General features: G+C 29.7%; 1 protein-coding gene and 3 pseudogenes across 3 annotated transcripts; 3 read left to right on the top strand and 1 right to left on the bottom strand.

The window, feature by feature from the left end:
• The first annotated feature begins 7,174 nt into the window (after positions 1 to 7,174).
• LOC111309731 (alcohol acyltransferase 9 pseudogene) lies at positions 7,175 to 9,014 on the top strand (annotated as a pseudogene). The gene has a single exon (XR_016330500.1). The product of XR_016330500.1 is annotated as an alcohol acyltransferase 9 pseudogene (transcript).
• Positions 9,015 to 16,714: 7,700 nt separating this feature from the next.
• On the top strand, positions 16,715 to 18,514 carry LOC111309732 (ethylene-responsive transcription factor ABI4-like). Its single transcript, XM_022908736.2, has one exon. The coding sequence runs from the start codon at positions 17,045 to 17,047 to the stop codon at positions 18,002 to 18,004; it is 960 nt and encodes a 319-aa protein (XP_022764471.1). The 5' UTR covers positions 16,715 to 17,044; the 3' UTR covers positions 18,005 to 18,514.
• Positions 18,515 to 21,491: 2,977 nt separating this feature from the next.
• On the top strand, positions 21,492 to 24,950 carry LOC111309733 (RING-H2 finger protein ATL66 pseudogene; annotated as a pseudogene). The gene is made up of 2 exons (XR_016330241.1): positions 21,492 to 24,584; positions 24,679 to 24,950. The product of XR_016330241.1 is annotated as an RING-H2 finger protein ATL66 pseudogene (transcript).
• Positions 24,803 to 26,945, bottom strand: LOC111309462 (uncharacterized; annotated as a pseudogene).
• Between the last annotated feature and the right edge of the window lie 467 nt (positions 26,946 to 27,412).

Genomic DNA, 27,412 nt, shown 5'->3' on the forward strand with positions numbered 1-27,412 from the left:
GAATCTCATTTGTTTTCTTGAAAAGGCTTCATCATGAGAAAAAAAGATTTAATCATTTTTTATTTTTATTTTTTAATTAAAAATATAACTAATTATTCTACCATTTAGGCTAAATTAAAAATATTTTCTTACCTAAAAATTTTTTAAATAATTATCCATTTGTGATTACTAAGAATTTCCTCCTCGAAATTTATTTTTTATTTTGCAAGGTTTTTTCTTAAAATTTTTACCATTTGGGCAAATTTAGAAATTTTATTTTTGATTTCTAAATTTTTCATCATTTAGGTTTATTTAGAAATTTTTTTTCTTTTTTTATCTTTGGAAAAAAAATAATATGATAATTAATTGTTGAAGTTTCATTTAAATTCTTCCACAATTTGAAATAAATTTAAAGAAATTTCTCATCTAAAGATTTTTTTAAAAATTTATTATTTAAAATTTTTAAGATTCTCATCATTGAAAAATTGTCAAATGTTTTCAACTAAAAATTTTTACTTGAAAAAGAATATAATTAATTTTATTGAAATTTTATCCAAATTATTTCACAATTTGTGACAAATTTAAAGAAATTTCTCACCTAAAATTTTTTTTAAAAATTTACCATTTAAAATTTCTAAGAATCTCATCTTTAAATAATTAGTATTTAAATTCCAAAAGTTTTTATTAAATTTTTATTTTTTATTTTTTCTCTTTTTTGAATTAAAAATAAGTATTAATTATTATTATTGAAACTTTATCTAAATTATTTCACCATTTGAGATAAATTTAAAAAAAATTTCTCAACTAGAAATTTTATAGAAATTTATCATTTGAAATTTCTCAAAATTTCATCATTGAATAATTAATATTTATTCTAAAAAATTTTATTTTATTTTGTTAAAAAGCTTTCTAATTTTTTCTAAAATTTAATCATACAAAAATATTTTTAAAATAAATAAAATAACTAACTAAATAAATAAATACCAAACATGATCGGCTCCGTTTCAACGATTGCAGCACGGTTCAGCTTCAATCATAGAAGGTAGTTCTTGAGACGCAGCTCGGCTCGACTTCGAGTTCTAACTGCCAGAAGCAAGTCGTGGGTCAAGGTGCTACGTGTCAAGTTACTCACTGAAAAACACGCGAATCATGGGCTGAATTAAATGCCCAAAACGACATCATTTCAATAAGTTATAATTAAGCCAAAACTTTTTTTTCCTCAAATTTTTTCTTCCTCTTTCTAACTCTTTTTCTATTTTCTCTCCTTCTATTTCTCTAAAAATTGATAAACATCAGTTAAATCTTCACCAGATTTTACAAAACCTCATCAAAATCTGGGTTGAGTCACCCAAAGTTCGTTGAAAATTTATTGATTTCTAAAAATTTGATGCTAGAAACTAGGAATCTCGCTTAAAAGTTACTGGAATCTTCAAAGATTGCAAGAAAATTCAACCAAAAAATGGGACTTCTAGAAATACTTTTTTAAAAAATCTTTTTTTAACAAAAAAAACTTTAAAAAATCTTATATTCTCTAGCTTTTTTTGTGTGTTTTTTTCTATGATCTCTATGTATTTTTTTTAGGCCTGATGCATTTCTGTATTTATAAGGTTTAAAATCTGAGAACCCTAAATTGAAAAGGAGTTTTGATTCTCTTTAAATTCAACTCCAAATTTCAAGTCCAACTTAAACTTTTCAATCTAACTCAAACTCAACCGTTGATTCTTTTCTTTTTGGTTTTTTCTCTTTTTATTTTTTTATTTTTTATTAAGAAAAACAAAATCAATTAGAACCCTAGACAGATTGTGGTAACTACAGCTATCCTTCTTTGAGCATTTTTATGAAACAAAAATTATGCAAAAACATAGACAACCCAATCAAAAATCAACTCAACACATTTTTTTTTATTTTTTCTTCTTTTTTTTTAGCATATTCAAACTTCTTAAATAACATAAAAACTCTTATAAACAAAGGTTTAACACTTTGAAAAATAGAAAAGCTCCTCTTAACAGAGGCTCAACGATTTTTGAAAAATAAAATAAGACTCTTTTAAGCAGAGACGCAATGACTTTGAAAAATAAATAAAGCTCCTCTAAGCAAAGGCTCAACGACTTTAAAAAATAAATAAGGCTCCTCTAAACAGAAGCTCAACCACTTTTGAAAAGTAATTAAGGTTCCTCTAAACAAAGGCTCAACGACTTTTGAAAAGTAAATAAGCTCATTTAAGCAAAAGCTTAACAACTTTTGAAAATAAATAAAAGCTTCTCTAAACAGAAGCTGGATAACTTTTGAAAAACAAATAACCTCCTCTAAGCAAAAGCTTAATGACTTTTGAAAGATAAATAAGCTCATCTAAGCAGAAGCTTAACAACTTTTGAAAAATAAATAAGGTTCCTTTTTAATCATGTCCAAAGGCTTTATAGATCATCAAAAAAAATTATAAGAGATTATGCTAAGAGGTCTTACAAATCATTCCTAATATTAAAAAATATCTTTTTTCAAGGATTAAAACCTTACTTCAGAGGTTTTTTTTTTAAATAAGAATTTGAAATTCTTTCATTGGAAAGTTTTTATATCTATCTTCTCTATATAAGATCTTAAAATATCTCTATTTTTTAAATTCATACACTAAACACTCTTAAATGTAATGCATGTTGTGCATTAAACATTTAAAAATGTAATGCATGCTATGCAAATGTCAATTAATTAATTTTTTTTCAATTATGGTACTCAAGTTTCTCAAGCTTTTTTTCTTAAATCTCGAACTCTTCAATCTTCAAGTACTAAGACCAAATCAATTTGATTCCCAATCATCTTTCCATATCTTCTTTTAACAGAATATTTTTTCTCTAAATTCAATGCCCTTACCAGAAATTAATAACATATATGAGTAATCAACAAGTAGCCTTGGCAAAGTTGACATAGACATGACATTAATAACATAGGCATTATCAATGAGGATTTTGGCTATAATATGGCTTTTACACTTGACAGTGATATGTAGAGCCTTGGAACTTTCATTTTCTTTTAGAAAAATTTCATCATCGTTAAATGCTATATAATTTGGCATTACCAAGTTTTTAGCTAAGTGATTCACATACTCAATAGACATATTATATATCACATATGCCTAGTTTAACACATTTAGCAAGGCATTTTGGTGAAGTTCATAATTCAATAACAAAAATAGCAATGAGATTCATGCTGGTATCTTATTCAATTGTTTAACCACAAAGTATTCATTATGCTTTATGAATTTCAAGAATTAGTAAGCCATTTTTTTGATATTGGCTTTTGACATTCTTTTTTAGGCACCACTTTTGGTTTATTATGTTCTTTTTCTACCTTAGCCTTTTCTTTCTTAGCCCCGTTTAGTATTTCTAGAGTATAGCATCTTTCATTTCAGGTGTCTAGCATTCTTAAAGTATGCATCTTCTATTTTGAGTTATACCTTTTACACCAGTTATATTGGTAGCATCAGACTTGGATGTATTCTCCTTTTGTCCTTAGACTACCATATCATAGTCATATCTCCATGACATAGCTTTATCATCCTTATAGAGAAATGGAGTATGGACTTTAAAAGTTACTGTTCTGGAGATGAGTTTGTCCATAATCGACCTTGGTTTCTTCTTACAGTAAATTATTATTGGTTTTAGAACCAATTTTAGTGGCTTGTCAATCATAGACACTTCAGCACTTTCTAAGGTTTACCCTCTTCATAAAGCTTAATTTGGTAAGAATCTATGACCTTTTGCACCTATTGGCAAAATTACTGACAAGTTTCAATAGAGTGGCCAATTACCCCATTATGATACTTACAACTTTCCTTTGATATATATATTTCACGATAATTACGGGGATCCATCGACTATATCATATCAATTTTGTACAAAACATCGAATAGCTAACTAAAAGGCATCTTGATTTTTTTCACTTTCTTTTTCATATGATGCTCTTTATCCTCACTTAAAGCATTCACATTATGGTTAGGCAAAGGATTGTCACTAATATTAGGTGTTGTTATCTTTTCTATATCAAAGTTTATCATTCCATCTTTCATCAATCTCTATATTTTATACTTTAAAGTAATGTAAACAAATAACATACTCATTACACTTTAAAACCATTAGACCAAAGGATAGGATAAATTTAAAAGTTTATGACTTGACTCTTTATGGCCTCATACCAAGTAAAATTGTCAAACTATCATAACATATAGATCCGTAAATCTATAGCTAGATTTAATAAAATGAGTCGTCACTAATCTTTTATTAATGTGTGATTGGCCATTTAATGAATCTATCTTTTTAAGGAGCTCCTAAGTTTGACTAAGAAATCTCAAAAGAATAGGTTCTAGTCTACTAATCAGAATGGGGTTTGAGAATTTGGTTACATATGGGAAAGGTTATAGCACCCTTACATGCCTATCCAAAAGACAGTACCATTTTATTTTAAATTATCCTAAGGTCTTGATTCAATGGTCTTAAATTTAATATTAAAAATAACTTTTAAAATTTTCCATCAATCTGGTAGAACTCTTAAAAATATTTTTTCACCTCAAAAGTTTTTAAGAATGCTATTTATTTTTTTTTTAAGAGACTCCGTCATTGAAAAAATGTTTAAACATTTTTTTATTGAAAATATAACTAATTATTCCACCATTTGGGTCAAATTAAAAATATCTTCTCACTTAAAAATTTCTTAGATAATCATCCATTTGTGATTAGTAAGAATTTCATTTTTGAAATTTATTTTTTATTTTACAAGTTTTATTTCTAAATTTTCCACCATTTGAGCCAATTTAAAATTTTTCTTTTTTATTTCTAAATTTTTCACCATTTTGGTCTATGTAGAATTTTTTTTTTTTATCTTTGGAAAGAAAACAATACGACAATTATTTTTTGAAATTTTATTTAAATTCTTCCACCATTTTGGATAAATTTAAAGAAATTTATCACTTAGAGATTTCTTAAGAAATTTATCATTTGAAATTTCTAATATTCTCATCATTTGATAATTGTCAAATATTTTCAATCAAAAATTTTTATTTGGAAAAGAATACAATTAATTTTATTGAAATTTCATCTAAATTATTTTACCATTTGGAATAAATTTAGAGAAATTTTTCACCTAAAGATTTCTTAAAAAATTACCATTTGAAATTTCTAAGAGTCTCATCGTTAGGTAATTAATATTTAAATTCCAAAAATTTTTATTAATTTTTTTATTTTTTCTTTTTTATAAATTGAAAATAAATATTAATTATTATTATTATTGAAACTTTATCTAAATTATTCCACCATTTAGGATAAATTTAGAAAATATTTCTCACCTAAGAATTTTATAAAAATTCTATCATTTGATAATTATTATTTATTCTAAAAAAATTATTTTATTTTATTAAAAGCTTTCTAGTTTTTTTTAAAATTTAATAATGCAAAAATACTTTAAAAATAAATAAAATATCAAACAGGATCGGCTCAGCTTCAGCAACTGTGGCGTGGCTCAACTTCAGGCACAGAAAGCTACTCCAAAGACGCGACTCAATAGTTTAACTCAGTTTCAGGTTCCAGTTGCTAGAAACGATTGCAGGTCTAGATGCTGCGAGTTGGGTTACTCGTTGGAAAATACAGATCCTAGGCTGAATTAAATGCCTAAAACGACATCATTTCAATTGGGTATAAATAGGCCAAACTTTCTTTTTTCTCAAATTTCTTCTTCTCCTCTCTCTCCTTTTCACTTTTCTTTCACACTCTCTCTAAAAACTAATGAATATCAGTCGAATCTTTACCTGATTCTAGAAAATCTCAAAGGAATCTAGATTGAGTCACCGAAAGTTCATTGAAAATTTATTAGTTTCTGAAAATATGATGCCGAAAACTTAGAATCTTGTCAAAAAGTCACCAAAATCTTCAAAGATTATAAAAAAATTTAACTGAAAATTCAGATTTCCAAAAAGATTCTTTCTAAAATTTTCAGAAAAAATCTTTTTTTTTAAACAAAAAAAAATCTTCAAAAAATCTTGTATTCTCTAGCTTACTTTGCGTGTTTTTTCTCTGATGTCTCTGTGTTTTTTAAGGCTTGATGCACTTATGTATTTATAGAGTTTAAAATCTAAGAACCTTAAACTAAAAAAGAGTTTCGATTCCCTTCAAATTCAACTCCAAATTTCAAGTCTAACTCAAACTCTTCAACCCAACTCAAGCTCAACCACTGATTTTTTTCTTTTCTTTTTTTTTTGTTTTTTGTTTCTTTTATTAACAAAAACAAAATCAATTAGAACTCAGATAGATTGAATTATCTATAGTGGATGCAAAGTAAATTTGTGAAATGAGGAATTAAGTTTTATTTGGAAAGGGAATAAGATTATTTTTTGTGAGATTAAAAAAAATAATAAAAGTTATTGTAGTTGTAATTTAAAAAAATTAATAAAAATTTTATATTGAATAGATTTTAATGAAATTAATATTTAAATTTAACTAATAATGTAATAAGTTTAATCATATTGTATCGAAAATGCAATAAAATTCAAATCTAAGCTTAATCATTTGGAATTTGACTATTTATACAAGTAACATGAATTGAAAAATTATTAGATATGATCATAATTTCTTAAAAGATTGTGTAATAATCTTCAATGTAATCACTTAAACCAACCAAATGGTCTGGTGGATGTAATCCAAAGTAATTTTGTGAAATGAGGAATTAGGCTTCGTTTAATAAGAGGTAAGGTTAATTTTGAAAAGATTAAAAAAATAATAAAATTTATTGAATTGTAGTTGAAAAAATTTTAATAAAAAATTTATATTAAATAAATTTTATTAAAATTAATATTTAAATTAACAAATGATATGATAAACTCAATCATATTGTATCAAAAATGTATAAAATTCAAATCTTAACTTAATCATTTGGAGTTTGACTATTTATACAAATAACATGAATTGAAAAATTATTAGATATGATATAATTTCTTAAGTGATTGTGCAATAATCTCGAGTCTGTCTTATTGTTGAAACTGTCCCAATATGTTTAAAACATTACGAGCAAATTTTAAGAGAAAGAGAGAGAGAGAGAAAAAATGGAGTTGATCATCGAATGGGGGATGGCGAGAAGGAAAGTGATAGCTATCAATCCCGGCCGAACCGACAGAAAGCAAAGCCAAGCCAAGCTGTTAACATTTGTTTTGATATTAATTTTTCCATAAAGTGATGCCCGGAGAATCTTGGCACAAATCTTTCACAGTTAGACACACAAAAGATCCACATGCCTCACTTCCTTATTATAAAATATAAAAAATATATATTCCAATTCACAAAAAAAAAGGTTTAGTTCCCTTTCCCTTATATAAACCCCTTAAAGCGCCAAGCCTTGCTTAACCCAACAAGAACTCAAACCCTGAACCTTTAAAAAAAAAAAAAGAAACATGGGGTCGTTTGTTCATGTCAAGGAAGCTACAATTGTAACTCCATCTGAGCCAACTCCAACTGGGGTTCTGTCTCTTTCATCTCTTGACTCTCAACTTTTTCTACGTTTCACCATTGAATACCTTCTGGTTTATAAACCTCACCCTGGTTTAGACCCAGGAGCCACCACGGCTCGAGTCAAGGCTGCTCTAGCCAAAACCTTGGTTCCCTATTACCCACTGGCCGGTCGAGTCAGGGCCAAGCCAGATGGCTCCTCTGGCCTTGAGGTTGTTTGTCGAGCCCAGGGTGTTTTGTTCATGGAAGCTGTCTCGGATCATAACGTTAACGAATTCGAGAAAGCTCCACGGTTCGTTACGCAATGGAGGAAGCTCTTGTCGTTACACGTGGCTGATGTGCTGAAAGGGGCCCCACCTCTGGTTGTCCAGCTGACGTGGCTAAAAGACGGCAATGCTGCGCTTGGTGTTGGCATTAATCATTGTCTTTGTGACGGTATCGGCAGCGCTGAGTTTCTCAACTCGTTCGCTGAGTTAGCGTCCACGAGTCAAACCAAGTTCTCCGAGTTCAAGTTTAAGCCCAAACCCATTTGGGATCGCCACCTTCTAAACCCAGCACCATTCAAGCCATCAAGAAATAATAATAACAACGCACTGAGTCACCCCGAGTTTAACCGAGTTCCAGACCTTTGCGGGTTCCTGGCTCGTTTCTCCAACGAAAGACTCACCCCCACCTCATTTATTTTCAATAAAACGAGTCTCAACGAGTTAAAAAAGTTAGCTTCTTCCACAAGCAGACACAGTGAGTCAAATTACACATCTTTCGATGTTCTCTCAGCTCATATATGGAGGAGCTGGGCTAGAGCTTTAAACTTACCTTCCAACCAAATATTAAAGCTTCTTTTCAGCATCAACGTTAGAAACCGAGTCAAGCCGACTCTGCCCAGTGGGTATTACGGCAACGCGTTTGTATTAGGGTGCGCACAAACCAGTGTTGATGAGTTGACAGAGAAGGGTTTAGGGCACGCGACAATGCTGGTGAAGAGAGCGAAAGAGCAAGTGGATAGTGAGTTCGTGAAATCGGTGGTGGAAATAGTGGGCCAAAGTAGGGCGAGTCCGGACTCGGTAGGGGTTTTGATACTGTCGCAATGGTCAAGGCTCGGATTAGAGAAGGTTGACTTGGGGATGGGGAAGCCAGTTCATGTGGGACCCATTTGCTGTGATCGATACTGTTTGCTTTTACCGGTTTTTAATCAGACGGACGCAGTGAAGGCGATGGTGGCGGTCCCCACAACTGCCGCCCAGAAATATGAACATCTGGTCAGGAGTTTCACTAATTAGGACCACACTGGATTTTGGCCCATTCGTTGACTTCCTGCATATGTATATATGACTTATCATTTTCTTTTTAACTGACTTTGAGTGATTGACATTCTGATCCTAAATATTAGTAAAATAGAAAAAAAAAAAAAGGAAAAATGTAAAAACCACAACTTTTTTTTTTCTATATAATATTATTTTTTTGGGTTGTGAATCGGTGGCCACAAGCTTAATGGTCGCATTTGTATTTTGGAACTTTTTTCAATGTGATTTGTTTTTCTTCTTACCTTTAACGTAGGGCCAGGTTCCCCTTCCAATTTAAATGGAAAATTTGGAATAATGGAAAATTAGGAAGGAATTAAGTATTTGAAATGGATTCGTTACGGTTTTTTTTAAATAATATATAAAATTTAAAAATTTTTAATTTGAATAGAATTGTTATATTATTTAAATCAAATTTTATTAATATGATTTATCAGTTTTTATATATTATTTTAATATATTTAAATAAATTTAAGTATAAAATAATTATTTTTATTTTATAAAAATTAATAAAAACATATAATTTTTATTTAATTTTTATTTTTTATGTTAATTTAATATTTAAATTTAAATGGAATTGAATAAAACAAATACCGATCCAAACAATCCAATTAATATAATTTCAAGTCCATGTTTTCAATTTATTTTCATCCGTAAGGGAAACGCCAAGTTCAACAATGAGGGATCTCATCTCTTTGCATTTGCCAAGTGCAAGAGTTTTCAAAATGAATAAATTTAAAATTCTAGCATTATGTGTAGCACAATTCATCTTTTTTGCCTTGATGGTTCAAGTATAATCTTTCATAAATAATTTTTACAGGTATGTACATGAGTCTTAAACCAAACATTGTCATTAATTTTAATTTTTTTGGATTTTTAAAAGAAATTAAAAAAATAAATGCACATTTGATTAAATAATTGATACATAATCTTTAAAGTAAAGTTTAATTTAAAAAAAAAATGAAAAGAAAGATTGCCTCTAGCACATATCCTTGCCATTGTATACAAAATATTTTTTTCCACTCCAAAAGCCTTATAACTTTGATAATATGAATGGTATTAAGAGAAAATGAATAGGTGGCTGCATGTGTAATTCAACTAATGGATAATAAGTAAAACCATTTTTTAACATGATGTTTTAAAATTCAAATAACAATCTAATGATTTGAATTTAAATGTTCTTATAAATTAAAAAAAAATTCGTACACACATACACATACACATGTAAACATATATTATAAAATATAATTTTTTGTATTAGTTTTCAATCAGGTCATGGCTAACAGTTTTTTTTTTTTTTTTAGTACTTAAAAAACCTTCCTGAAATCTTCTTGAATCATAACACAAGGTATGAAAAGAACATGGGTAGGCACTATTTTATAAATAAAACTTCAATCATGTTATGAAGTGCTCTACCATAAAATCAACCAGCTGCTATTATATAGTAAGCCATAGTCATTTAGAAGATTGAATGAGTACAAGGGATATGGTTGGATAATCAACTTGATTCTCTTTGTCTTTTATTCAATAAATAAGTGTGATTATCCCCTAATTTGCTCCAAAAAATAAGCTTCTTTACATGATTTCACCTAAATATTCTTTTATTGTAAGACATATCTTTGAGAGATTTGGTTGGAAATCTTAAGCACATCAACTTCACCTAACACTCCCCCCCTCACATGGTATAGACTAGGAAACTGCCCCCCAACCTTCAGCCCCTTGGAATGTAATAATTATAGTGTGGAAAATTATAACACGTGTATCAGAAATCTGATCTGTTTCATAGTTAGCCTCTCATAAATTATTGTGAACTAAAGCCTCAATCACGCTTCCCATAACATTACTTCTTTTTTTTTTTCAAGAAAAAGGGAAGTTCTAGATATTAAACAGGCTGTTGAATAATATATATTCAACTGTTACTAATTTGTAAGTTGAAAAAAAGGTTGAATTATCAAATAAGTATTCAAGTGCAATCGGATAGAATCGATATAAAAAAAATTTTGAGCTAAAATTCAACTTAAATTTTGATTTAAGTTTTATTAAATTTTAATTTTTAAACTTTAATTTGATTTAAAATAAAAATTAAATTATACGAACTTATTCGATTAAGCTTATTTTATAAAATAAAAAAAATTTATTCTTGTGTTAGATTTCAAATCGATTATTCATGTTTGAATTCGAATTCAAATTTAAATTGATAAATATATATAAAAATAAAAAATAATAATTTTTTAATTAAAATTATTAAAATATATAAATTAAATTAAATTTACGAATTACTCAAATTAAATATTATAACTTTTGAATTTGATTCATTTGATAAATCAAATTACTCGAACTCAAATTCAACTAAATAATAATTAAATTAAAATTTTATTTTATTTCAATCAAATTCAAGTAATTTACAAGCATCGGTATATCCAAACTAAGGATCCGTTCGGTGGGCATTCATTCTCCTCGGCACAGGAACCTTGTTTTATGCCAAAACGGCACTAGCAGTCACTGCTCACCGGTGAGCATCACCAAACCGGCCGAATAATGTGCGGTCACACTAAGAAAAAGGAGAAGTCAGCCTAAAAGATATATCATATCAAGACAAAGCCGGTTATAGAAGTGGAGGCCTGGAGGAAAGTGGGCCATTGAAAGCTTCCCTGAAGAAGAAAGTTGGGCCAATTTCGTAGGACTAAAGCAAAAATAGAAGGCCTAAAATTAGATGGGCCATAGTATTACCTTCACACCTAAACCTTAAATCATTAAGTAAAAGTTTATAATTCGATTTTAATTAAATTTATTTATTGAATCAATTTAATTTAATTTAATTAATTAATTCAATTAATAGATTGATTAATAAAATAATTTTTAAAAATGTTAATTTTTTGGTTAATTATGTTTGAAAATTGAATTAATTAAAATTTTAATTGAAATATAAAATAATTCAAATATAAAATAAAAAATACATAAAATTGATTTTTTTATTTCATATTTTGTTATAATTTTTAATATAATATTTTGATATTTGAATATTTTATTAGATAATTTTATTTAATTTATTTAAAATATAAAAAATTTAAAATTTAATTTAATTTAAAAATATTTATTATTCAATTAATAAAAATTAAATGAATCAATCAAATTAAATTTAATAATTTATTTTTAAAATTAGTAAATTAGATTTTATTAATAAAAATAAAATAAAATAATTTAATTTCAAATAATTTAATTTAAAATTAATAGAATCCACTGAATTAACAATCACCCACGAGAGTAATATATAAAATAAGATTATGTTCGTTATATTAATGAGATTTCAGTGGATGCGTTGTGGGTCTGAATGGAACAGCGGCCTTCCAACCCCGCACGATTTTTATTCCTAAATGGACGACAAAGAACACGGCAGAAACAGAAAAGAAATTAAAGAAAGACAGTTCCCCGGTTCAGATTTTTCAGCCTCTTAGTCTGAGAGGGAATCAGATGTCAGACGCCTCTCTCTTTCTCTTTCTTTCTTTGTATTTGCTGTGCTTTGATTGATGGATGTGGGTAATCGCGAGTTACGAGGCAGACCCCAGTGGCTGCCCCACCAGATGCTTTGCTTTCTCTTCTCTTCGAGGACTTGTTCGTCAACAAGATTTCCTCATCTTACGTGAAGACACCTCATCTCTCTTCATGCAAAATTGCTTTTTCATTTAATTTTCATTATCATGCTCAAGCACCACCAAAATTTACCGTGGTGGTTCATCAGCACAACTATGTAATTAAATCATTAACTCTAAATCACTGATGTAATTCTTCAATTACAGTACTATACTCTATATATAAAAAAAGGTAAAATCTGCAGTACTAAAGTTTTTATCCCTTCAAAATGCCAAAAAAAAAAAAAGAAGTCAAACAAAAGAAAAGTATTGTAGGGCCTCGTGCAGTGACTTTTTCCTTTGATTTCATGTATTTCTTTTAGCCATAACTAAAGAATCCCCAGGTATACATATGATACAAAAAAATCCACAGTTACTATACATGGTAATTCAAGAAGCCAAGATATACATGAGTTTTGGATATGGCAATCAACTTGTCTTCATATATATGTTATATACACAAAATCATACCTCTATTATATCATGAATATATAAGAGTATGAGATAAACAGATACACACATGAAAAATATATATAGTAAATTGAATTCATGAACATATAAATTTTTTAATATATATGACAACATATTAATTAATAAGTACTTTTATTAAAAAAGAAAAAAAAACCCTTTTCTATATATATAAAAAATTAAAACTATAAATAAATCTAAGGTTGAAATTAAAAAAAAAAAGCCTTATAAAATAGTTATTGATAATTTAAAAAATATTTTGTTAAAAAAAATCTTAAAAATACGCTTTAAAAATAGCATATTAAAAAAATACATTTTTTCAATACATTAAAAGTATCACGATAACTATCCTCTCCTGCATTTAATATAAAAATATTATTATAAATTCTATATTAACTTTAAAAAATTGTCTTAAACTATCACACTCCTTAACCTAATAAAAAAATTTTTATGCTATGAAAAACAGATAACTTGACCAAAAGTCAAAAACCCCATTAACATTTCGAGTTTTGAAGCTATCAACAAAATGAATGGAGAGAGATTCAAAGAGTTTTTGCTTATTTCCAATATTTTCAGAGGAAAACTGTCTCTCTTATGTCCTTTGAAACTTCGTTTCTTGGAAGTCAGTCTTTGATCCTTTAAGAATTTATATTCAATCTGCTATATATATCACATTATCACATGCAAGAGAGGATAAATTAATTAAGATTCAGCTGATTATAAATGTATTGCCTAGATGATAAAACCAATTGAATTTGTTGGATCTTCTATAATCAGTTGAAGCATTACCTTGATCTTCAGAGGAGTTTCCTCATTTCTGTTGCCAGGATCAAGCCTTCTTGACGAAGTAAGATCCCCTAGGAAATGCAAGTTAAAGAAAAATAACAAGGAGGCGATCGAGGAACCAGAGATTCTGAGCCACGGCCGGCATTCAGATCAGACAACTTTGGTTTGTAGCTAGCTGCTCAGGGGCGAGGCACTAACTTCACCAAATCCTGGCAAGTCTAATACGCTTGAAGCGGTTGGCCAAAAAAAAAGACAAGAAGAAGCTTGAAGCGTATTAAAATTTTTTACTCTTCAAGGGATTCATTCATTTGATGAAGAGCCATTACATCCTCTCTGTACGAGGCTGCTGCTCTTGCTGCATGCAATGATCGATGTGCTAGTTCTTTTGGATTCTTATGTTAGAAAAAAATAATTTTTGTCCATTTCAAAATTTTTAAATATTTTAAAAATAAAAATTTCAATATATCATATGTCAGAAAATACGCCTTTAAAATTGTTCGAGAAAGACTATATTACTAAAAAAATTGGTAAAAAATAAAAATGCTATCTTGTTTAATATTTCAGCTATCTAATTATTCACAAATATTATGCATGTATTAGCATTAATTTATTTCTCAGCATGATTAATTGGTGATCGGAGTAGTAGATATTTTAGCATTTTCTCAAATAAAAATTGACTATGTTCGATCAAATTTTTTATATGAAACTGAAGAAGATTATAAGCAATATATATTGTTTTTGTTTTTCATTAATGAAAAGAAAAAAAAATAAGATTATTATACTTAAGTTTGTATACATCCCAATTTGTTTAGGGTTGTAACTGTTTGATTTGTTTTTGTTAAATGTTAAAAAAAACAAAAAAAAAAAAGGAAAGTTTGAAACGGTTTAGTCTGGAACTTTTTTTTTTTTTGGGTTATAAAATTTGGGTTTGAAGTTGGAATTGAAGTGAAATTAAAACCCTTTTTGATTTAGGGTTCTTATAATCAGATCCCTATAAATACAAACCCAAATCAAGCAATAAGGAGGCACGAAAAAATTAGCAGAAACACAAATCAGCAGAGAAAAATAGCAAAAACAGAAGCAACCAGAGGGAATGTAAGAGCATTAAAAAATTTTTAGAGAATTTTTCTGGGAGAAATTTTTTGGAGAAATTTGGAAATCGAGAAAAGTTGATTTGGTAGTTGAATATTGTTTGTGGAAGCAGGAAACACAAAAAAAAAAATTATTGATTTTTGTTTTTGAGAAATTTTTGAAAATTCCATAAACCATTTAAATTTTTTGACAGAGTTTGCATTTTTCGGTGATTTTCTTATTGAAATTCTCAGTTTTCGATGATTTTTCAGTCGGCGTTTGAAGCTTTTTAGAGAGAGAAGAGAGAGTTTTGGGGAAGAGAGAAAGCGGAGAGAGAAAAGAAAAGAAATCTGAAAGAAAAAAAATTTTGGGCTTTTATACCTAATTGAAACGACGTCATGTTGAGGAATAAAAACGTCCAAGACCCGTATATTTTACCGCTTGAAGATTTGAACTATGCCACACCCGACCCGTGTGCGTGGAACTGATTTGAAATTGAGCTGAGCCAGACTAGAAGCTAAGCCAAGCTTTGAGCCGCCTTGATCAAGCTGTCCTTTTGTGCTTTGAACTACCTTTTCTTAGCTGTCTAAGTCGAGCTATTTGTTAGTAAATAATTATTTGTTTATTTATTTGTTATTTTCTTGTTTTATTTTATTTCATAAATTCTTTTTAGTATTTTTTTTAGGTTATGTTATTTATTCAAATTTCAATTGATTATTTTTTATTTTATTTTTTTATTTTACTTATATTTATTTTTTTAATCCTATCAAATAATTAGAGAATTTTAATTTTAAATTATGAATTTTACCAAATAATGAAGAATTTCATAATAAATTTATAACAGAATAAAATAAAATTTTAATTCTACCGAATGATTAGATGATTTAAATTTATGTTAAATCTTTTCAAATTATTAAAGAATTTAATGATTTTTATTTTTTTAAAATTTTTATTAAAAAATAAAGATTTTCAACAAAAACCCACCAAATGATTTAAGAATATACATTAATATAAAATCTTGCCAAATGATTAGAGGATTTTATTGATTTATTTTCAAAAAATAATTTCTTAAAAAATATATTAATGAATCTGACGATGGAACCTCTTTAGAGTGGGACACAAATCTCTATGAATACTACTGAGATAAGTAAATTGTCTTAAATTACCATCAAATTATTGGAGTAATTTTTAAAAAAAATTTTAATATTAAATTTTTTAGGTAAATTACAAAAAAATTTTAAGTCTTAGATAATATGAAATCAAACTGATACTATCATTTGATGAGCATTATAAGGATATTATAACTTTTCTCACACATAGTCATATTCTCAGATCTAGTTTTGGTTTCATAAACATAAAATCTATATTTTAAAGATACTTAAGTTAAGTTTATGATTTCTTTTTAAAAAAAATACAGATTCAATTAAATGACCAATCACATCTAAAAAAATATTAATAGCAACTTCTTTAATTATGTATCACTATAAATTTATAGATCTATACATTATGATAAAATTAGCAAAATGACTAGCTGAATCTCAATATTCATTTTATCAAATTACTTATTTCTTTCTATTTTCTTTATTCATTTTTTAAATATTTTAAAATTATATTTTAGTCTTTTAAATATATAAAATTTTTATTTTTTATATTTAAAGTTATTTTTATGATTTTTTTACTTTTTTATATTAAAAATCATAAAATTTAATATTAATATTTAATATTAAATATATTAAAATTAATTTTTTTAAAATATAATAAAAATCAATAACACTCAAATTGAGAATATTAAAAATAATTACAAATCTTAATGTTAATCCAAAACATTTTAATAGAAGAAAACAAAGTTCAAGTAAAAGTAAATATATCTTGACAACCGATGTGACAAGATAAGATCATTAATCAAACCTAAGATTTTGCTAATAAATGAAAACAAAGTTAATAACACTTTCCTTAGACAAAAAGGTTTGCTCAATAATTTCCTAGGAATTTGCGTAAAATAGAAATTACAAAATCTACATATTGCAAACAAAAAAAAGCAGAAAGCAAAAAATCAAATAAAAAATACATTAAATGATTTCGAATTCCCAAACCAAAGTTTTGCCTACTTTCTTAACTGTTCAGCAATCTTTCTCTTTCTCTTTCTCTTTCTCTCGTATATAAGGAGCCACCGCCCTCATCCACCATTAACAGGGACGACATTCAAATCAAAACAGGGTCTCCTCTTTTCCACCTTTCGACTAATCGAGAACAAAGAACGAGGTGGGTTTTTTCTCCCAATCTCTCTTTGAACCAACCCCTTTTAAAGCAGCACTCTGTCTATTTTTCAATGGACCAGGTCGACCAGTCTTCGTTGTCTCACCTTCCCCAAGAAACCACCGCAAAAACCACCACTCCTCCCCCTGATCAGGATGCCAAAAGCTCTGAATCTGAAACCAATATCATTACCACCAATGCTAACCCTCCAGGCAACACCAGCAGGAAATGTAAAGGCAAAGGTGGACCTGATAATAACAAGTTTAGATATAGAGGTGTGAGGCAAAGGAGTTGGGGTAAATGGGTTGCTGAGATCAGGGAACCTCGGAAACGTACAAGGAAATGGCTTGGAACTTTCACTACAGCTGAGGAAGCAGCTCGAGCCTATGACCGAGCAGCTATTATTCTCTATGGTGCCAGGGCTCAGCTCAATCTTCAACCATCCGTCTCTTCCTCCTCTTCTTCTTCTTCTTCATCTTTTCGTGGTGTTTCTTCTTCCTCCAATACTCAAACCCTAAGGCCTTTGCTTCCTCGTCCTTCAGGCTTTGATTTTAGTTTTGCTTCTTCTTCAAATCCAGCTTCTTTAATGGGACCAGGGGTTTCTTCTTCATCAAGGTTTATGCCATATGGGGCTTATCCAAACCTTTTAAACCCAACCTTAGTTTACCCAAACATGGTACAAAATCCCCCACAAGCCTTCCAAATAATGCAACAAACTGAACCTAGCCTTGTTGTTAACCCTGGTCATGAACCCACTGGAACAACCTCTAATTCAAATCTTAACCCTCAAGCTCAACAAGTACATCAGCATCATCATCAAGGTTCTTTGTACGAGGATATCAATTCCCTGGTGGGTTCGGTGGGTTCCAGCTTATCTTTGTCAGCTCAGACTTCGGTTGCACCAGCGGTTCCGGATCCAGGTTTAACAGTTGGACCTGGATCTACATCCGTCTGGCCTTTAACAAATGATGATGAATATCCCCCAGCATGCATTTGGGATTATGGGGATCCTAATTTCTTCTTTGATTTTTGATGGGTTATATTCAAAGTTTCTTTGGGTTTCCCTACACTGTCTTGCAGTTTTGCATGCAAGTTTTTTAAGCGTTTTTCTGGAGACTCTTGGCTACAAATTTCCATACCTTCAATGGAGAATTTCGATGGATCTCTTCACGAAATCAATTGCAAGCTTCAATGGAAATACCAAATTATAGATTCGAAGAGACCCTTGAAAGATGAAGAAACAGAAGAAGAAATGAAGGGTTTATTTTAGCACAGATTAATATTTCTAGGGCTCTCCTATATCTATAGTATTGAAAGAGCAAGTGCAATATTATGATTTTCTTTTCTATATAAATAGTTGCATGTATTGTGTCTACACTGCCTTGATAAGATCGGATGAAACTTTGAGAGATTTTCAAGGTATGGCCACTTTCATCTAAAGGCAAGGCTAAGTTTCTATAATTATTGTTTAATTTCTTTGAGGATGCTTGTTGGATGAAGTTCAAGAATGTTTTATTTTAGGGTTTAAGTCTACTTGCTTGTGGTAGGAACAAATGAAAAACAAATTACATTTGAGTGAGAATTCTATCTTTAATTTATCATCAATTCAATGAAAGAAAATTTTATGATTTTCACTTCATATATATTGGAAAAAAATAGTTGGCTCTGATCTATTATTACTTCCAATTTATTATTTATTTTTTTTATAGTTGTATAGAATCATAAAAAGGATTGCCTAACCCACTGGCCAGCCTATTTGTTAGATCTTATATAAGAATTAATGAATTATGTTTTTCATCATTTTAACTTCTTAGATGTGATAAATGAAATTTTCAAAATGAAAGCATTAAATTGGTTAATAACCCTAAATTCAATCAAATTCATGTGTAGTTCATCCTGCATATATGTTTCTTTGTTGATTATTTCTCATGATATTTAACATGCATGTGGTAATTGCAGTTCACAACATTGATTATTGAAAGATCTAGCACTTATATATGTAAATTTTTTTTGGTTTTGCTTGAGGATATATATTTTTTCTCACTTGCACTGTTAGAGATCTGATATTTATGTTGCTATATATGAAGTAAACCTAGCTTAGCTAAGTTATAATATCTCAGATAAAATGTTATTCTCATCATCATTGTGTTAATTAGGACAACTCTCTTATTGCCTTCATGTATAGTTTTGAGATCAATACTCTACATTTTAATACTAAAGTCTGTTAGAGATTTTGTCAAACTAAGAGTGTGACACACTTTGTTCAACAGATCACAGGCTGATGGTAAAATTTTACAAGGTTAACCAACATTAGAGTTTTTAAAGATTTCCAAGTTTTACTTGTTCTTAGAAGAATTATTTTTTTATATTTATTGTAGTTAATTTGGTTGAGCTAATGAAAGATATCATACTTTTTATTATTTCCTCATAAAACCTTGTTTATTGCACAGAGCAAGGCAACTTACCTTCATGAATTCTTGTACCGTTTTCCTGCAGATGTTGTTGATTGTCTGTTAGAAGTAGTGTATATTTATTATCTTGTTTTGTACTTCTAAATATCATCCCATCTCCTATGTATATACTACTTGCAGCTGTTTTAGCTTGCGGCTGTATCTAGATGTAGCAATCTAAAACATAAAACAGTGAATAAGATACTAAATACTATATAGTAATATGACATGAAAATTATTCAAAAAAAATAAATAAATATGAAAATAATACGATTTAAAATTTTAATAAAAATCATATATGGGTTTAATAAAATAAAAATAAATAAATTTTGATTTTCATATTAATATTAATTGTAATATTTAATTTCACATAAAACATAACTTAATATATAAATTATCAGTATTTTTAACTATATGAATACACAAATTATTAGATCTAACTGCAGCAAAGTAAAGTGGTGTGAGGATGCATTATGAAAACATTTGTTTTCAACTAAGTTAAAACATTGATTGTTTGAAGAAGCCCAATGGATTCATTTTAAAGCCCATTTAAGTAGTGGATTGCTAATTTCAGCTAAGCCCAAGTGGACGCCTCATTGAAATCCAATTGCATTTCGGTTGTTGGACCTACATCCAAGGGACATTTTTCTTCCCCACCATGAACTCGTCTCGTCCAAATCTTTTAAAATCATCCATCTTTTTTTCCTTTTCACAAAGCTCTTAGTAACTATTTAATCAACTAGCTTATGACCAGTGGATGCACGAATTTATTTATTTATTTCTTTTAAAATTATAATTATAAAATTATATTAAATTTTAAATAAATATATGAATAAAATATAAAGATATTATTAAAAAAATATTAAAATCTTTATTTTTGAATTTTTTAAATGAAAATTGATGATTAATCTCTTCATAAACTATTTTCAAGTTTTGTGTAATTATCAAATTTAGACTTAAAAATAATGCATTCAAATTTACAAAATGATAGAAAGTCTTGAAAAATAAACACTTTCTTAGGCTTAAGGATATAAATTGGATAATGCTTAAAAATATAATGAAATACAAATGAATTAAATTATCATTCATAATTAAAAATATATAATTTCATTTTCACTTTAATTATTTTATTGTTTATATTTAAATACCCGTATTTAATGAAAAAAATTCTTATCTTGAATTTTTAATGTTTTATTTAAATTTTTTAAAAATATAATTTTTAAAATCAATATAAAAGAGATTGATAAAAAATTTGGATAAACTTAATCTTTGTAATTTTCAAATTTGTTTAAAATATTTTAATAATTAAATATTTTTTAAATAAGCTTATTTGATAAACAACTAAAATTATTTATTAAAAAAATAAAATCCATATTTTATATTTTTAATTTTAAAAAATATATCTCTAAATTGATTTGATTTTTAATTATAATTTAAATAATTTTGATATTTAAATAAATTTAAAATTATCTAATTTGTAAATAAAAAAATTTATCTTATTTTTTTTAAAAATATTTTATGTGTCAGAGTTATCTATATAAACATTTATGTGATAAATTTATTTATATTTATGTATTAGATTTCTATCGTAATAATTTAGGCAAAAATTGTGTGTAAATAAGATCGTCAGTAATGAATGGCTTAAGCATGCAGATGGGCAATGCATACTCTCAAATAACAATTACCATTTTCTGTCCCTTGAAGATTAATCTGACTTTTCCTACTGCAAAGCAACCTTTGAAAGCAAAATTTGGCCCTTTGCTTGTCTGGATAGTTCTTCAAGGTTGAGATGAACAGTCCATAAATGCCCTTTTTCAAATTACTACTCTTTCTTATTCCCCCTAACTTTATGGCCACGAAGATGAATTCCACTTCTAAGCAAAACATTTTCACAATCCCTTCTTTTCAAGTAGTGGAAAAGATTTTTTCTCGTTACGGAATCCTTATTCGAGGTTATCAGGACGAAGATTTTTAAAAAATATATGATTTGACATAATTTATTAGACTTTGGATTCAATTTAGATCCTCTCAATCTTTTTTTCATCGGGGGATATCCATTATCAACAAAATAAAAGTTTTATTATGTGCTCTTAAATTATTATTTATACTAATATTTAGTAAATACGATATTTTAATCATATCTCAAAATAATAATAAAAATAAATACATGTATAAAACAACATTTCGGACAGAAGCCCTCCGGTCCACTTCCCAACTATGGATATTAACTGCAAAAGATACGACGAAACTTCCACTGTTATTATAAAAGACTTGAAACGATTCCTTTTCCTAAATGGCTTCAACCCAAGACTCCCAGCCTTTCCACTGGCACTACGCCGAGCTCGGAGACCATGACTTCGAAATCCGAGGCCGAACCCTCTTCTTCATCGTCGTCCTCTTCGCCATCCTCCTTATTTTCACTCTTATCTTCGTTTACGCCCGATGGGTATTTAGCTGCTACCGAGACACGCCCACTCCGACCTCCCACGCGCGTCCGCCTCCTCCGCTGCAGCCTCGAGGGCTTGACCCCGCTACCATCAATGCGTTGCCTATAACTATGGTCACGCGCGGGAGGGCGCTTGAGAGTGAGTGTTGTATCTGTCTTGGAGTGTTTGAAGATGGCCAGAAAGTTAAGGTTTTGCCTTCTTGTCATCATCCCTACCATTCCGAGTGTGTAGATAGGTGGCTCAGTGCTGAGTCAAGTTGCCCACTATGTAGAGTTTCTCTCAGAGTTGAATCAGGTCAGCTTCATCAGATTCCTGTCATTGTAAGTCAATGACAACAAAACATAGAACAAAAAGAAATATTAAAAAAAAAAAACTATACTTGTAAATGACGTTGATCTATGTTGTAAAGCATCTATTTCCACTAATTTGTTTTGATTATTGTATTATTTGTTCTTCTGTTTTGGATTTTGAGTTGGTTTGTTGGGAGTGCTCTAAATGGAATGCCGTGTGCTTCATGAATTTGCTCAATGAATTATTTGTTTTTTAGTAATGGATGAATATGGTTGGTCATTTGTTGCCTTCTGGCCTTTTAAATAAGGGTCGTTGTGAGTGGAGAAATCAAATTCATGCTTTTTTTTTTCTTCTTCTTCTTCTCTTATTGCATATTTAAGAATTTAGATAACCTGGGTCAATAATCTATAATTTTAGTATGAAAAATATTACTTCCTGTTTATAGACACCATTAACACATTAAATTATGAATCTTGCCTTTAAGAGTTATCAACAATAATTGTGTATGTATCATCAAATCATTCTCTAAAACTTGAATTTGATGCCATTAAACCAATGTTGACAAATTTGGGTTCTTTTTTATTTTTTTTTTTAATACAATGCTTGCAATGGTAAGGTAGCCAACAGGTTGAGGCTAGCCAGAAATTTTCTGTCAATTTTGCATCTTTTTAGAAATGCTTCTAACAGACTGCATTTAAAATGGCATCTAAACTTAGGCATGAACTAGGATATATATGAAGCTGACAGCTAAACTGCAAGGGGAAAAGTAATTACCAATTGTTCATAAATGTTTCCTGTCAGATCCAAACTGTCATCTGAAAACAAACATCAAGAAGTAGACGAATCGTACCATTGTTAGCATTGGACATAAACAGACATTAGGAAACCAATATCATTGTTGGATAGGTCAAACATCTGGTAAACTTGGATTCTAATGTCGGTTTACAATAAGTTTGTGTTTGTTTCCATTTTCAATCATACCTCTCATCATATTTCTATGCACATGGAGTATAGCCATAGGCAAATCTTTTAGTCAGATAATATGTTTTACCCAGGTGACAATTGGCTCTGGTTTGAGTTGGGTTATTTCGGATCATTTTGAGTTTGGTCTGGTCACTTCAAATTAGTCTTTTGGATTGTTCGGGTTTAAATCATTTCAAATTTGGGTTAATTCATATTTAGATCATTTCAATTTCAATTTGTGAACTTCTCTTCATCAGATGAATTCGAATTCAAGTAAATTGAAAAGATTTTGCAGATTGGAGTAAGCTTTTGTCAGCTCTAATTTTGCCCTTAATACAAAAGTGAAAACATGAACAAAGTAATTTATCTTTTTCCTTTTCATGGAAGGAGCATTGATTTTGTTTAGAATTTGCACTTTTTTTCCCTTACAATTGCCAGCTAGGAGACTGATGACATTGGCTGAATGGGTGGATGTCAATGAGATTGGCTTCTGTCTGCTAGTAAAAAGTAGTAATGCTTTGCCTGTCTGCAGAGTGATGGGTTTTCTGGTTGTGGGGCATGTGTTAGGCAAACTCAGTTGACACATTTGATTCTAGATTTTTCCGTCAATAGCAAATCGCTTTATGGGTTTTCAAAGCATGACTTTGGAATGGCGGTGCCAGAATTCATTTATTTGTTCATCAAAGCATCTCTTTTTTCTTTTTTTTTTTTTCCCTTTGTTGCTTTCCAAAATTTCTCATTAGGCTTTTGCTTGCCGCTTGCCAGAACATAGAATGAAGCTCCTAGTCATAATACTATATAACTTATTCATGAAGTATCCAACAAATTAAGGATTCTACTTTAATTAGGATGCATGGAGGAGATTTCTTTTAACAGTCCCTTAATTCTAAAATTAATTTCTTTTATCTTTGCTTTAGTAAAGTAGTTACAAGATTTTGCCTTTAATCACACAATTATATTTACGTAGTAACTTATAAACGGACAATGCATGCAATCTCAACATATAATAAGAGAAAAATTATTTTATCCATTATCAGTAAAGTTTTTAAATTTTATAAACGTGAGATATGTTAGAAATAATTTAAAAAATTAATATAAAAAAGTATATTTTTAAGTTTTTTAGTCCCTCTTTTAGAATTTTAAAAGAAAAAGAATATATTCTAAAAAATTAAAATGAATTGGGCTAACAGGGCTAAAATTGGACCTCTGAAAAAGAAAACTAGATTTTGGGCTGTCAAAGGCTCAAGTTAGCTTAACCCCAAATATAATCTCAAAGCCCATTAACCAAGGCCTTACCATCGGCTTGAAGGCCTTTAGGGTTTAATGCTTCCCTATATGTATAAAATCTCTATGCTCTAGTTTCTCTTCTCGTTCACGCCGCAGCCTCAGTAGAACATCAAACCAGAGATTTTGAACTGCAAAAAGAGGCCAATTTGAAAGCCTTTTCACCATGAGAGCTAAGGTAAAAACCTCAATATCTGAAAAAAAATATTTTCTTTCTGATCTTTGGATTGTTTTTTGGTTGAAATGTTGATATGGGTTTCTGATAATTTCAGTGGAAGAAGAAGCGTATGAGGAGGTTGAAGAGGAAGAGAAGAAAGATGAGGCAAAGATCTAAGTAGTTCTTTAGATTTCTGTTGTTTGGTGGGTACTCTTTTGTTAAAGGATTAAAGTTGTGGATTTTATTTTTATGGTTTAGTTCTGTATTTTTGTTGAACCATTTTCATCTACTGGGAAAATGTTATTAAGATTTATGCTTTTGGATGTTAACTCTTTGATGGTTTTTTTTCCCCTGAGGTTTTCAATTTACATGCTATAATATTGCTCATTTTCTCTTGTTCTCTATAGAAATATGTTTAAATTTTCATATTGAAGATTGTGGCAATAGATTGATTGCAGTTAGCTTGTATTGAGTACTGAGTAGTGACTACTGACTAGGTTGATGAGATTGGTTATTGCTGCCTTTGTGCCACTTGGAAAGTAAATTTAGCTGTGAAAATGGGTAATCAATGTTTAGGTTGATGAGATTGTTTAAGCTTATTCTGTGAACAAGCGTGATTAATGCCTATGCACTTGCAACTTTTTTTTTTATTTCCATACGGTGGTTTTCTTTGTACAAAAAAAATGGAGATGAATGCCTACGCTTATGTTATGGTTACTTTAAGCTGTGAATTTTAGGCTATGAAATGGGTAATCAATGCATATGCGTACAATGGTTAAATGGGAACCAATCCCTTGTGTCCTAGTGGGACATTAATATCTTAATCACTCTGAACCTATAGAAATCTGTGTCTTCTTGCTGTATAGACTATAGAAAAAGGTCATATGCTGCTGGTTGGAAAGCCTACAATCCGTTTTATATGCTTGGTTTTATGAGAATCAATCGTGTAAGTGCTTATTCACGTTAGGTCTCTAGACAGTTTAAGAAATTAACCAATCCAGGGTTTGAAATTTTGCGAGTCCTCCAACTTGAGAAACAAAGTTTCTTACTCCCAAGGGAATGAATAGAATCTGTTTCAGTCCCAGTTGTGTAAAATCATGAATTTATGGCCAAATTTTTGCATCTATACCTTGGTTCAGTCTCTGTTATTTTTTCCTTGAAAGTTGAGGGTTGGCATTAATCCTATCCAACGCTAGCAAAATGAATGATGAATGTAACAAACCCTCCACCAGCCATTGGAACTGATCAGGATTCTAGTATCTGGTAGCTGATATTACTAAAAAAAATGAAACTTGTTTCTCAAATCTATCATGGGATCTTTGAGATTACTTGCAAACCAAATCCTATCGGATTCAGAACTGCTACTCAGCGTTCCAACTGCATAGACGCAAGATTAAACTAAGGCTCGGATGTCGTATGTTTTATTTTGTTGAGTGATTTCGAGGGCCTTTCGCTTGGGTTTTACTTGCTAAAAGATTACCAACATGAAATTTTGAAACAAAAACAAATTTAGAAGGCGAGATTTCTTTAGTAACATATCTATGATTTTTCATGGATTTTGATCAGCTATTAATCTATCAATATAAGTCCTATCCTCCTCTTTAATCATACGTTGCACGATGGTCAACAAGCAAGTCTGCTCCATCTTTACTCTCCTTTTCTCCTCCTCTCCACCAGCACCAGCACCACCTCCTCTTCCTCTTCTTCTTCCACCTCATCCTCCACCGTACTCCACTGGTGGAGACAACGCCAGAAACGCCTTAGGCACTACCAAGTCCAACCCTACATTCTCATGCTCGTGCACCACTACTCCTAAACACTGCCTCTTACTCCCCGAGTCAGACTCCGACACATCGTGACTCGGTCTTTTCACCCCCGAGTTCGAATCGAACGACCCGGATGACAACTCCGTTTCTCGTTTCCGACATAAAGTCGAGTTCCAATGGTTTTCTTATACCGTTATCAGTACGTCCAGGCAATAAACCAGCAATGGTGGCCCATTTTTTTCCCATGAACGTCATTTGCTTGGATGATAACAGCATCCTCCGTAAGAGGACGGTGTTGCACGGCGGGGCAGAGTTGATTGCACCACCGTAGACGGCAAGACTTGCCTGTTCTTCCTTATCATGGACCAGTTCCTTGGGCCATGTGTTCCACTAGCTTAATCAGGTTAGCATCTTTTTGTGGGCTTCTTAAACCTCGTTAGCACAACTAGCAATATCTTTTTCACTTGCCTTAAACTTCAGTTGGATGATCAATGAATCCAATCTTAAAATGAAATGATGATGCAGCGAGAATGCTTTACTTTAGACATTTAGTTGGATGATCAACGAATTCAATCATGAAACATAACGATAATGTAAAAACTACTTCAGACCGCATTATCATGTGAAAGTAAAAAGAGTTTTCAACTTTTCATCAAAGAACTTGAGATTTGAGTCAATACAGGATATAGGACAGGCCACCACCTTGGACTGCAGTGAGACAATATAGGCAGGTCATAGCCCAACCAAGTGGCTTTGAAAGTTGTGATGGACACTGTTGGAAGATTTGCTTCTACCAACATTGGAGAGGAAAATTAGTTGCGATTCTTTGTTTTTTTAAAGAAATTAAATTGTTTTTAGAGCAGCTTATTTTTTAATAATTAATACTTCTCAATCATGATCATAATATAAATAAAAAATTTGAGTGCATAAGATCATTGAAATTTTAAGAAAGATAGCAACTGGCAAGATATTTGGTCCATCAATTTTTTTTCCTTTTGTCTTTAATGAAAATGTATTGGTTAAATTATATAATAGAAACTTCTTTTATATATTTGCTTATAATTCATTTCAATAAAATGTGAA

The sequence above is a fragment of the Durio zibethinus genome, chromosome 19, assembly GCF_047325235.1.
Source record: "Durio zibethinus cultivar Kanyao isolate XHJ-2024 chromosome 19, ASM4732523v1, whole genome shotgun sequence".
In the NCBI taxonomy this organism is placed as follows: Eukaryota; Viridiplantae; Streptophyta; class Magnoliopsida; order Malvales; family Malvaceae; genus Durio; species Durio zibethinus.

Bases quoted from the DNA above. Each gene is read 5' to 3' on its own strand.
- LOC111309732 (XM_022908736.2), top strand. From the start codon at position 17,045: ATGGACCAGGTCGACCAGTCTTCGTTGTCTCACCTTCCCCAAGAAACC.